The sequence below is a fragment of the Pygoscelis adeliae genome, unplaced genomic scaffold (genome assembly GCF_000699105.1).
Source record: "Pygoscelis adeliae isolate BGI_AS28 unplaced genomic scaffold, ASM69910v1 Scaffold358, whole genome shotgun sequence".
NCBI lineage: Eukaryota > Metazoa > Chordata > Aves > Sphenisciformes > Spheniscidae > Pygoscelis > Pygoscelis adeliae.
The window spans coordinates 3,442,413-3,455,369 of NW_008825429.1; the positions used below are offsets into that span (position 1 = coordinate 3,442,413).

Here is a 12,957-nt window from a genome sequence, read left to right on the forward strand (position 1 = left end):
CTGGAGCAGTCTGTTCCTGAAGGACTGCACCCCGTGGAAGGGACCCATGCTGGAGCAGTTCGTGAAGAACTGCAGCCCGTAGGAAGGACTCATGTTGGAGAAGTTCGTGGAGAACTGTCTCCCATGGGAGGGACCCCACGCTGGAGCAGGGGACGAGTGTGAGGAGTCCTCCCCCTGAGGAGGAAGGAGAGGCAAAGACAACGTGTGATGGACTGACTGCAAACCCCATTCCCCATCCCCCTGCGCCACAGGGGGGAGGAGGTAGAGAAAATTGGGAGTGAAGTTAAGCCCGGAAAAAAGGGAAGGGTGGGGGGAAGATTTTTTTTTTAGGATTTGATTTTATTTCTCATTATCCTACTCTGATTTGATTGGTAATAAATTAAACTAATTTCCCCAAGTTGAGTCTGTTTTGCCCGTGACGGTAATTGGTGAGTGATCTCCCTGTCCTTATCTCGACCCACAAGCCTTTCATTATGTTTTCTCTCCCCTGTCCAGCCGAGGAGGGGGGAGTGATAGAGCGGCTTGGGTGGGCACCTGGTGTCCAGCCCAGGGTCAACCCACCACATGCATACAAATATTTTTTCCTTTTCTTCTGTTTACTAATGCATAGGAAAGGAAATGATATGTGCTGAAAAACGTGTCTGATCACTTGATCAATAAGTTGCAATATAAAACAAACAAAATAAAACCCCTGAAAGAGTACAACTCTGCTTTCAGTTGGGGCTTGGGCTGAAGGAAGGAAGAAACGAAGGAAGAAAGTTTATCACAGCATATGCTTTTTAAGAATGACAAACTGTTAAAATTGTTTGAATTAAATGTTATGCTTTAAGGAAAGCTCCCAGTTTCAATGGGGTTGTGCTGGCCCTCTTGAACACCGCTGCTGCGTTTCTTTCCAGGCATTTGGTGGCCACCGGGCATGTGACACGATAGCCAAGGTTGCCCGAAGGGCCCGAGTGCTCAGTGGCTGAGATGTTCCAGCTGCTACTGGCCAGTGGAAAGGGATTGTCCTCCAGGAAGGAGCAATTTCCTAAGCTGCCCAAGCTGGGAAATGCTGTTCACCGTGTTGGGAGCACACAGGTGAGCACAGACCTTAAGTTTTCAATTAACTGCTGCGTGATGGGAAACTGTAATATGACTTGCTGGAAACCATCTTTCCTTGCAAACATTTTCGGGAGAAATAATTGCATCCTATTAACTGTAGCTAATTCATCGCCTCCTAATAGCTCCCTTGTGCTCTCCTGCAGAAGAGCAATTTGGGAATTTGTGTTTATCCAGGTAGTGGTTGCTTAACACCTCCTATTACAGAATCCTATTTTCCTATTGCTTCCCATGTTGCCAAACTTCAGCTTCAAGCTAAAAATTTTCCATGCCAGATGTCTGCCTCAGGCAGTGATTTTATTTCTGTTCAGAGTTAGGGCTTTTTTTTGGGAGGGCTTCAACAAAAGTGACTTAACCCTTGAGGTGCGAGGTGGGAAGCATATCACGAGCCTCCCAGGCGGCTCGCTGCCTGAGAGCAGCCCGCTCACTCTGTGGAGGGATGCTTTCATTTCTAGCAACAAGACGCTCTTGTCTGCTTTCACTTGCAGCCACTTTCTCCTCATTAATCACCCGCCACTCACCCGTGCGCACTTGTCACATTCCCCTTTCCCTGGGCTCCTGCTGCTGCAGGACAGTCAGCTGTAAATATTAGTGCTTTGTCCCAGCAGGGTCATTAACTGCTGTGGAGAAGCTGTACCCTTCCACTCCCGGATGTGGGTTTGAGCACCTTAAATAGCCTTTTGTTGTGAAGCTCCCCATTGCTGCTTGGATATTACTGGGGGATTTATCGCAGTGGCAGCACGTTACCATAGCCACAGCAGAACCAGCAACCCACACGTACTGGAAATGTCAGAACCACCTCTCTGCACCCGGCAGTGCAGCTGGGATGCTCCTGATTTTTGCCAACAGATGGAGGTGTTCTGGAAGACAGTGATGGGAATTTGGTAGCCGGCTACCCAGGCGAGGGCAGCACGGATGATTGCGTCACCTAAAAAAAGACGAAGGGATTGTGTAGCTCCCCACATCCTCAGAGGTGCAATGCTCTCGTGCTCCTCCTCTTGCCAAGGGCTTGAGTATTAGGCGTTTCTACAAGGAGATGGATTGGTGGTGTTCTGGCCCATCTGCTTATTGAAGAGATTATCAGATGTATCCTTTCTATCTAGAGCGTGGGGGAGTGAATGTTTCTGCCCCTCTCCTCAGGGCAAAGAGTGCTCAGGGCAGTGTGGCAAGCCCAAGCACAGAGCCGGGGAATGGGGGTATGGGGTACGGAGTAGCAAAACTGCACAGGTCTGCAAGGAGGATGGAGAAAATAAGGAGTCAAAACAGTGGGAGAATCCTGAAAGGAGAAATAGAGAATTACAGGACTGGAGATGCAAAAAAGACCCTGGAACAGGAAAGGAGAGTGAGTGACCAGAGAAATGGTCTAGGGAAAAAGCCCAAGCAGGGCTGTAGTGGGGATGGGTGGGAAAGCAGGGCTGTGTGTCTGGAAGAGCAAAAGAAGAAAAATATGACAAATAGGGCAGACCTAGAGTTTCCATTCGGTTCCCTGAAGTCCTCTCCTCCCTGCTGTAACTCAGACCAGCACTAGGGATGGCAAAAAAAATGGTTCACAGCATCCTCCTAAATGCCCCCAATCCTGCCATGGGGCAGCTCTGGAAATCGGCATCTCCTGCCCTGCTCCCAAGCTCCTGGCAACATTTCCCAATGCCAGCAAAGCGGAGACTCACTCCATCACTTTGTAACAGCTACTGAAATTCGTGGAGGGTGGGAGAAACCCACCCTGGAGGCATCTCCTGCTAAGGCACTCCGTAACTGCTAACCCAGCCTGGCTTTGGCTGTTTGTACCACTTACTTGGCAATAGCCTCATCTCGGTCCCTAATGGCCTGCAGGAGCCGATCACTTGTCTCCTTGTCTTCAGCAGCACCTCGCAGCCGGTCCCGTTCCTCCTTCAGCGTTGTCATTTCCACACTCAGCAGCGTGACCTGTGGGCAGAGGGAGGGTGTGAAACCCAGGGTTGCTCAAATTCACTACGAGTGGGGGGAAAAAAAGCCACATGGGCCAACCTGGAGGCTGAGCGCCCCTGCTTGTAGGAGAAGCTGTGTCTGTTGGGAGGGGGCTACTAGTGCTGGTGCAACCCCCCCATGACATGTGCCAGCTTGGCGCGGGATGCTGGCAGTGCCGGTCTGAGCAAGATGGGTCACCAGGACAGCCTCAGTAACATGCAGCAACAGCACTGAAAGCTCTGCAGCTGTGTGGGGCAGGACCCGCCTGCAACTTTGCTGTCACGATGGCATCAGCGCTGAAATATTGCCCCTCTCCAAGCAGTTTGTCTTGTGCACGCATCCTCTGAGTCTGCCTGTTGCATTCTGATCTTTCCAGGGTTAAATTGTTGCAAACATAATTTAGCAGTAAATAAGATTTTTTGGAGGGGGCTGTTATGTGTCTTGTAGAAGTATGAAGCTGAAGACAAAGGATGTGAAAATTCCCTTCCACACCATGGAAGGTGTTACTGGCACATCTTACAATTTTAATTAGACTTTAAAATAGGTGCAGAGTCTTAAATAGTCTGAGAAATGATCTGTCGTTTTGGTCCTGTGCAGAGTGAGTTAATAGGGTGTGAAATCATGCAAGGATTGCATTAGCTCAGCTTTGCAATATTTCATACACGTTTAATTTCTTTGTCTAGGGCACACACATGCTCTGTTATGCTACTCCACCACCTGGAAACCCTTCCAACGTTTGACCCACCTCCTTTCTCTAAATGCAGCTCAGTAGTGCTTGAATCCTCAAAGAAATCTTTAAATAGAGGGCAGACAGTCAAAAAGGGCTCATCACATCAATGGCGTGGGAGGATCTGCCGTTAGCGCATCATGGCTGGGTTGGGGGGGAGGAAAGTGCGAACGCGCCCTGTCTGTGTGCAGAGGCTGCCAGGGAATCAGGGAGCTCTGCCCAAGCTGTGCCCTCCTGCAGCCCAGCACGGGATGCACCTCAGAGCAATCATGTCATGGAGAGCAGTGGTGGGAGCTATGTGAAAGGTGCTGAGCACTTCTGCAGAAATCCCAGTGGATCAAGAGGCCCAAAAAATGGCGTTTGGGGATAGGTTTGTGGTTTTAGTTGTTTTTGTCTGTATTTCAAGTAAGAATGGGATGCCACAGAGGGAGGAAACGGACCAGGCAGAAGGTGTGAAACCACTTTCCAGCGTAGAGAGAGACAGGGGCAATTCCTGTCTCCACCAGCTTCCCTTGCTTTCAGGCAGGACCAATGAATGTGTGTGGTGCTACAAGGTCCCAAAAGCCATTTAGGAGGAGTTCCCCTTTTATTGTATCAATACTAGTGACAGGACAGACGAATGCACAGGCAGCAAAGCACTGCTGCCCCAAGTGGACCAGATCTCCATGTGCATTGATTTTCTTTCGGACTGAACTGAAGACAGTGTTGCTTTTTCTATGGGAGGTGAAAATAATTATTAACCTTGAGCAAGTGCAAGGCTGGGTTATGGGCAAAAGCTGCGGGAGATGTGTACTTGCTGCGTGAGGCTGGAGTGCTTCTCCAAGAGCAATGTCTGCTGCATTTGTAGTTATGCCCCATCTTTCTCCATATAACACGGAGGTGTGAGAAGAAAGTAGAACTGCAGTCTTCCCTTTGCTCCCTAAATATTCAGAGCTTTAGTAGCCAGGGACCCCTAAAAGCAGAGACAGGGGTCCAGACTTGCGATCCAGGGCAGGTCCTCTGGTCTTTCCTGGCTGGGGAATTTGGGGAGACCAGCCACAGCAGAGAGCAACCAAGTGCTGCTCCCTCCTGGTGTCCTGTCAAGGCCTGGTGTGCCTGGGAGCAGTGGTAAGGAGGTGCTGCATCCAGACAAGCAGGCTGCTGTACGGGTGGTTGCTCAAAATCTGTGAATAAGCCTCTAATGGTCTCTATCAGCACAGGACTATGACAGCACAACCAGAGGAGCATCTGGGCTCATGTCTTACTGGGAACACAGGTCTGGACCCTGGAAGCTGTCTCTTGTGATGGCCACATCGCTGAGAGGAGCAGTCCTCAGGGAAGAACATGTGCCAGGGCTGCTCCCTCACTGCAGCCTGCCTCTGATCAGCTGCTTTGTCAGCAAGTCTATTTCCCGTCCTCGTACACATGCAGCCATCACTGCCAGGGGTATTTAATGATGCTCTCACTCTTTTTTCTTTGGCCCATGGTGGGACCTCCCGTAGCCCTACACAAGGCTGTCAGACCCCCAGGTTGTGCTGACTTTCTGAACAGGGACGTGTTTTCTTTTCTTTTCTCCAAAGGGGTACAGTGAAAGGGTGATACAGCACCACTGGCAAGACCAGCCAAGGGCATTAGTCCCATTCCCTGCTCCAGTGCGGTTGGTACTGCACAAGGAGCTGCGCTAAAGGCTGCTTCTGCTGCAGCCTCCAGATCCCTTCCAGCATTTGGAGACTTGTTTCATAGAGATAGGGACTGCAGAGCATCTCCTTGAGTGCCTGTCTCCATTTGCTGCTTTTGGCATAGGACCTCAGACACAGACGATGCTACATTCAGTGCGGACACAGTGTGATTCTATGTTTTGGGTGTGGTGATAGTTTCAGGGTTGGATCATTCATTGCTGTTGAGACTGTCTTAGCCAGTCCCTGTTCATCCTGGGGTGCTGCCTGGTGCCAGGTTGGCCATCATTAAGATTCTCTAGGTATGCATTTATGAGGGCTTCATGATACTGCTGTGGAAAGGGGCGAATCTTGCGCCATGCACAGCAGAGCAGCACTGTTTTGTCCATCCAGTAGTTGCATATACCCTTTACGAGGGCTTAGTGCAAGCAAGACAGGTCAGACTGGATATCTATGGGCTTCCAGTACCCCATACCAAGCAGTCTTGTACTTTGGGGTCTTCTGCTGAGAAGAATTTAAGCGAGAGGTTGGCTGAAAAGCAGATTGGGGGAAATGTTTAAAGGAAGTTTGGCTGCTTGAGATGGTGTCTGGGATGGGCCCCAGACAACTTGTCCAAAACCCTGATCCTAAATGCATGAAGCCTCTGCACTGGGTTTAACAGTCTCCCTCATCCAAACATAACTGGTTTTGGCCCAGATCTTCCTGGGTTATTTATCATGTTGATCTCTTCTACGGAAGGCATGTCTTGGAGGATGAACACTGGTGTTACAAGACTACATGTAAAGTGTGGGAATTGCTAACCTGGCTGTGCAGTCGCTGCAGCTCCTCCAAACTCTGCCTCAGTTTCCCCCGTTCTCCCTCCATTAATTCCCTCAGGGCTCGCGAATCCTCACTTGTTCGCCTAATCTGTTCCTCTAAGGTGTCGTCGTCGCTTCGTCGAGAGCTCTGAGAGCGGGAGAGAAATCTCTTGCTCAGATTTCACTTTTAAAAAGGCAAGTGCATTAATTTGATACTGGTTTGGGATAGGGGATACTAAACAAGGAAGAAGAAAGTATGAATGTGACTTTGGTAGAGTTTCAGTTTTGTTCCCATATAACTCCACAGTGGAAACATGCTCAGCCAAGGGTAGTGCTTCTACACATGATAAAAAAAGCATGCAGACAAGTTCTCACCTTAGCACAAACCGCATTTACAGAGACCTACTGACCATTTGGTAGCATATGGCTACAGTCTCTGTGTAGACCTTTTGCAGGACTCAATATTTTTTATTTAACAAATACAACTTCATCTCTATGCTCAGCCTTCTTACCAGCTGCTACAGGTACTGAAACGAGGAGGGTGAGTACTCCCATGCGGGTCTGCAGTTGCAGGGTCTGCACCGTCTTCCTCACCGTGGCATCTCAAATAAGTCACACTGTCAATGCAACCAGCTCATGGGTGATGGAAATAGGCCCGATTTGAGCCATTGCAAAAAGTGAGGTGTTTTCTCGTAATTCTGTGCTCCTGTGGATGCTGAGCGGTCCTCCATGCGATCCCCTCCTCCCCAGCAGCCCCAGGACCATCCCCCACAGACACCATTTTGTGCCAGCAGGACCCTTCACCTGTCAATGGATTTGAGTCTGGCAGCTCTGGACAAGACATTTGTACCCAGTGTCAATTTGCAGGGGCAGAACCTACCCACATAGGGGTTACGATGTTTTTGTGATACTATTGCCAATAAAGCAAGGCTAGGAAAATCCTAAGAGAAACAACTGAACTGTGATGTATAAGACAATCTGCAGTATTTCCACGCTGAAACTCTAACTTACTGCAAATCTCAAAGAAAGCCTACTTTCATTAATTTTCCAGAATGACTCCCAGACCAATGATGGTTATGTGAGCTTGAAACTTACGGTGATCTGACCACTGCAGGCTAAAACCCCATGTGCCGGCTTGGCTCTTGGCTGACCATTTGAGACACATGGAGCAGGCTGTGCACTGTGACAGCCCATCTCTGTGGGCCACAGAGGTTTTCTCAGAGACCAGGGACTTCAGGATCCAGCGGAAACCTGCAGCAAGCTCTGTCACCTGGGCAAGGGGACATGCACAAGCCAAGGTCTCTCTGTGTCACCAACTTACCGTGGAGTCTGCCCCATCCAGCACATTTTGTATCAGTCTTTTCAGCTCGCTGAGAGCTGCCCGTAGGCTGCCGGCTGGGACATCTTTGGCTGACGAGGTTTCTGAAGACTCATCCATGGAGGAGTCTGTAGAAACTGCCGAGTCTGCGCTGTCGTTTCCTCTGAGATGGGAGCAGAGATATCGCACTTGGCAATATGCTTCCCAGAGCTGCAGCCTCAGCTGAAACAAGAGAGCCTGACATTAGCCTGGGACATCAAGGCCATGGAGATCCTCCTTCCATGGTGAAGTGAGGCATGTGATTGCCAAACCTCACAAATATTTGTCTAGCTTGCTATGTCGGTTTTGAAATGGATGCAGAGATTTACTTTCATATGGTCAAAAGGGTGTTGATACCAGAGCTGAGACCACAACCCCAATTTTCTGGCTCTTGGTTCAGCTCCAAATCCAGATCAAATTCATTAAACTCCCTCTCCCTCTGGGCCTGGTCACAGAGGTCCATGGGCTTTCCCAGGGGCCGAAGGGCAAATACCTGTTCTCGTTCTTGTTCCAACTCCTCTGCCTCCATGCTCTGCTCTATCTCAGATAGCAGGGACGTGCTGGTTGTGTTGAAATTTTGGAGACTTCTCTCCTCACTGAGTTCTTCTACCTTCCCCTGCAGCTGCCGGTAGGACAGCCGCACTTCCTGGAGCTCCAGCTGACTTTGGTGCAGCTTGCAAAGAAAATTAAGGAATTTGTCAAGGAAGTGGGAAAAAAAAATATTAGTGGAGGTGATATGGACTGGATGAATCTCTTGATTTGTGAAGGAGCTGAGAGGGAGGAATGGGTGTCACAAAAGAGGGTTTCCAGCCAGGAGGAAAGTACTCTTGGATCGTATTGCTATTTATTGGAGCTTAATAATCTCCAAATGTCATTAGACACTGTTTAGACTCCAGAATATCCTGAAAGATAAAAATAGCAGGTTAGTCAGCACTAAAATGAAGAATATTGTGAAGAAGTTTGGACTCAGGTAAAAAAATTTGCTGAAAACAACGCAGCAGGAAGTGAATCCAAAAAGAAAAGTAATATAGATATGTTTTAAAAAAATCTATACACATATATAAATACAAATATCTATTAAAAAAAGGGAAAAAAAGGTTCAGGACTGTTTTGGAGAGCTGAGGATCCAGTGGTTGTCAACCCACAGAAGAGAAAAAAATCTTGCTCTCTACTAAGATGCCCGAAGCCACAGAGGTGCTAGCTTGTTCTCTGGGGAGTGACGTTTGGTGACACATCGCTGCGAACACCACGGGGCTTGTTGGGAAACTATCTGAGCAGTGAGAGCTACGAGGGCAGTTACTGCCCTCTGGGACAGCGGGGTCTAAAGAAGCCCCTTCTGAAGCCAATTCTATTATTAAAAAATTAAGTAAAATGAACTGCAACCAGAGTTCTCTGCTTCCTTTTACATTTCCCTCATTTCCCCAGCACCCTGTCCCACTCCCTTGCTCAGATCTCCTTCCCAAGGTGCTCTTTGCTGTCAAGATGCCTCATTGCAGCTCCTGTTATCTGTCTCTATGGGGAACAAGGTCCCCCAAGGACCTTGCTTGCTGCCATGCTTACATGGGCCATTTTATTCTTCCAGTTGTTTTGTCTCCCAGTTCCTGATTATCTTCCTGGTCAATTTTACCCCAAACCACATCTTTTACTCCATTTCCCCCCTCTTCCCTGTCCCATCGCTGCCTCCTCACCTGCAGGTCCTTGTCATGGCTTTGTCTCTCCAGGATCAGGACTCGGTCCTGCAGCTCCTCCACGGTTCCCTGGAGCAGGTCGTTCTCCTCCATCATGGCACTAAGGCGATGCTCCAGCTCCCGCTTTCTGTCTGTCAGCATTTTGATCTGCAGAGGAAAGAGAGGCGGTGTTGGACCCCGCACTTTCCAGGGAGCAGAGAGGAGGGAAATCACATTCCCAAGAGAGAAATGAAACAGCAAAAAGCAAAAGTATGCACATAAGTATTCTGTACCTGTATGAGAGAAACTGTATCTCTGTGCGTGGTTTAAAGCTTAGGAAGGCTCTGAAAGGAAACTCCTCCTTCCCTAGGCTGCAGAGGCAGCTCCAAAGGGGCTGGGTGTGCATTGGCAGAAGCCTAGGGAGCAGGCAGAATGTCCAAACGGATTAAGCGGAGACCAGCCCTGCTCACCCCTTGTACCTTAAAATTTGCTAGACTGGGCAAAACTAGTTACTTTTCCTGGCTGGTCCCCAACTGAGTATGGTGGCATTTTCTCCTGTATGGGTGCTGGAGACCACAGGGTGAGCCTGCAGGATCCTGCTCCCCGCAGGGCTGTGCCACACCACTGCCCATACGCTTTTCTTAATTGCTGCATGTTTGCCAGGTCCTCATCAGGGATTTTTCCGTCTTTTTACTTGTGAAGACTCCTTTCTGTGCCATGCTTATTTTTAGTCTCCCAGTGATTGGTTGCCTTTAAAATTGGTTCATTTCTTTTAATTGTCAAGGGCAGTGATTTCAGGTGAAGAGGGACAATATGCCAAGCAAAACCTCTGTGATTCAGTTAGCTGGGAACAGTGCACAGGATGAATCAGCACTAGCGAAGGTCACTTCTTGTTTAACCATGAAAAGGAGCCTTTTCCCAGATTAGTACACACAGGACCTCTGGGGACTGGGTATGCCATTTACCAGCCCAGTATAACCCTAAATATTCCCTATGGCCTCCTTTCAATTCATAGACCATAAACAAATTTAGCAATTTCCCACTGCTTTCTTGGCCTCTTTGGGACCTTGTCTCTTTGCTGCTTTCCAGGTGGCTGGAAAGATTTGGCTGCATGAAGGAATATTAGCAAAGTGTGTAGACTTGCTATTTCTGCAGGGTAAAGGCTGCTGTAGGTATTAGGAAGCTGCTCTTAGGTGACTAATGGTTTCTGAGATGTCTCTTCCCACCTCCATCATGATTTGCGTGGGCTGGAGAAAAGGCATGCGAGAAAAATAAGAGGTATAATACAGAGATTGTATCAAGAGTTCATATTTGGTATCCAAACCAGTAATGGACACCATGTGAATGACCATGTAATAGAAAAAACATCGGTCTGCCGTGGGCCCTGGGCCATAGGAAGGGCACAGGGGGAAAGGGATTTGGAAAGCAAGAGACAGGAAGAAGGCGAGGAGGCAAGGTGAGGAATGCACAGTGACAGGCATGCATGATGACAGCAATGCACCCATGGGTGAACCCTTTCCAAGCCTCTATACTTACTTCAAGGACCTGCTGCTCCACACCAAGGGGAGGGGAAGAAAAGGCGAGGGACCAGCAGGGAGCAGGTGGGAGCAGGAGAAAAGAAGAAATTGAGAGATTTTAGAAAAGCTCTTCAAGACAGCTTATAAGTAAAAAAAGCGGTAGGGGAGTAGAGTTGGACATCTACCCCTCTGGTTCCTGCCTACATGGTCTCCGGTGACCCCCATCAGGGAAGGGAAGAGGAAGGAAAGTAACCAGAGCGAAAACAGACAGGGACTCCTTGCTTTCCCATGTGTGTGGCTCAGAGGGAGGAGAGGATTTCTGCTTTCTTTGCAAGCATGAGAAACAGAAAAAAAAACCTTGCAGACCTTCCCACCATGACCCAGAGTTTAACCTGTACTGGGCAGTAGCCCTGCAAGAACACAGCCATGGTTTAGCTCCTGGAAGATCCTTCTCATCCGTTCATTTTTCAGGCATGCTTGTGGCTGAGGCAGTGGTGGAAGCTGACCCGTGCCACCCCAGCCAGCCTTGGGCTGCAGCAAAAATCCTCAGTGGGGGAGTCCTTTGCCCCACCGCTACCATCCTTCTCTTTGTTTGCTCCAAGCAGCAGGTTTTGTTTACCCAGTTCAGAAGGGTTCATTATACAAGTTAAAACAGCCCTGGCCACCTTTTGAAGGAGTGAGGCCCAGCGCACGTGACTCACCTCGGCCTGGAGGCTCTCGAGCCGCACGATGTGTTGGCTGCTGGAGGAGTTCTTCTCCCGAAAGTCCTCCCGGAGGGTGTGGACCTGCAGGGAGAGCTGCCGCTCCACCTCCGACGCCTGCAAGAAGACACCAATTGGTGTTACTGTGGGGGGTCATCCCATAGATGGAAAGCAGTTATCTCCTCCTGCCCATGGGAAGATCTGCCCAATATGACTTCTGCACAAGCCCTACTTTTGGCAGAAACTCTGAAGCCTGCAGAGTCTGGACGAGGGAAAAACTCATCCTGGATGGACATTGCAGAGAGCAGCCATTTAGACCATGTTGATTTTCCCGTGGGGCAGCCAAAGGGACACAGCCCATAACTTTCTTCCATTGCAAAATAGCATGACGACTACCATGCCCTACAGGGAATTTAGGTTTGCTCAAAAATAGTAGCCTGATCAGGGTTGAGGAGGAGACCAGGCCACTCACAAAGGCAGAGGGGAGGCAATCTCTGTAGACCCCAGGAAACACTGCTATTAACTTTACACTTTCTAAACTTCTGAATATCCTTGGCACAGCTCTAAAATAACAAGTGCTCTTTGCTTCTGATTTCTGGCTCCTGTCAGGGCCAGACAGAGAAGCATCCACTCCACATGACTGTCGGTGCAGGATCGCTGGGCTTGGCCCTCTTTCCCATTTCAAAGGAGGGATGCCCCATTTATGCGGGGTGGTTTGAGGACAGTGGAAAGGCCATTCCTACCTGGAGGATCTGGCTGCAGGCAGTCTGTATAAAAGACAGCTTAGACATGTTAACTACTCTCGAGACAGCTTTATGGCTGATTTTTACATGGTGAATACACTTGTTTAGGCTTGTAAGAGAACATAAGGTTTTTATGACAAATCCCTAATGAGACAGCACAAATGGATAGTTTTCTATTTAATTAGCCTCCATCAGGTCCCATTACACCTAGGCACAGACCTCCCCCTCCGGCACACTAGCTGGAAGTGAATTGATCCCCCTCAAAAGGCAGCATTGCCATCCTGCTTGGGGCACAGACCAAGCTGTATGTCCAATGGCAAATGCCATCAGCGGCCACAATGCCTTAGACAGGGAGGTGAGATGGGAGGGAGGGATGAGGGCAAGAGGAGAAAACCTGCATTGGGGTCAGCAGCTGTGGGCAGGTTTGGGAGTGCATCCTTATGTCTGGCAAACGTGGGTCAGGATTTGACCCAGGGTGCTCTGGCTGACAGAGAGTCCAAGGCAGCAGCTCCACCAAAGGGTGCAGTGACTTTGCTCTAGCAGTTTGTGACCTGATGAATGAATACACAGACCCAGCCTGAGCTGCCCACAAAGGCAACACTACGCCCTTTTAAAAATGGTCCCTTATTTTGCACAGTCTGCAGTAAAATAATCCAAATCAGAAGCAAGAGGTAAAAGGCTGTTCCAGCTCCATCAAGTGGAGGAAACTGTGGTTGCCCCCAACACTGCTTGCTTGCAGGGGCAGAAGCCA

At 49.2% G+C, this 12,957-nt stretch overlaps 1 protein-coding gene across 1 annotated transcript in view; it reads right to left on the bottom strand.

Annotated features, from left to right (window-relative positions):
- Positions 1-12,957, bottom strand: part of CCDC64 (coiled-coil domain containing 64) — a 46,080-nt gene that overhangs the window by 5,382 nt on the left and 27,741 nt on the right. The window contains exons 3-9 of the mRNA XM_009330876.1: positions 11,464-11,580; positions 10,782-10,793; positions 9,267-9,413; positions 8,072-8,251; positions 7,543-7,761; positions 6,226-6,369; positions 2,891-3,021 (exon numbers count right to left, since the gene is read on the bottom strand). Coding sequence (XP_009329151.1) covers positions 2,891-3,021; positions 6,226-6,369; positions 7,543-7,761; positions 8,072-8,251; positions 9,267-9,413; positions 10,782-10,793; positions 11,464-11,580 — 950 coding nt within the window. The remainder of the gene's footprint in view (positions 1-2,890; positions 3,022-6,225; positions 6,370-7,542; positions 7,762-8,071; positions 8,252-9,266; positions 9,414-10,781; positions 10,794-11,463; positions 11,581-12,957) is intronic.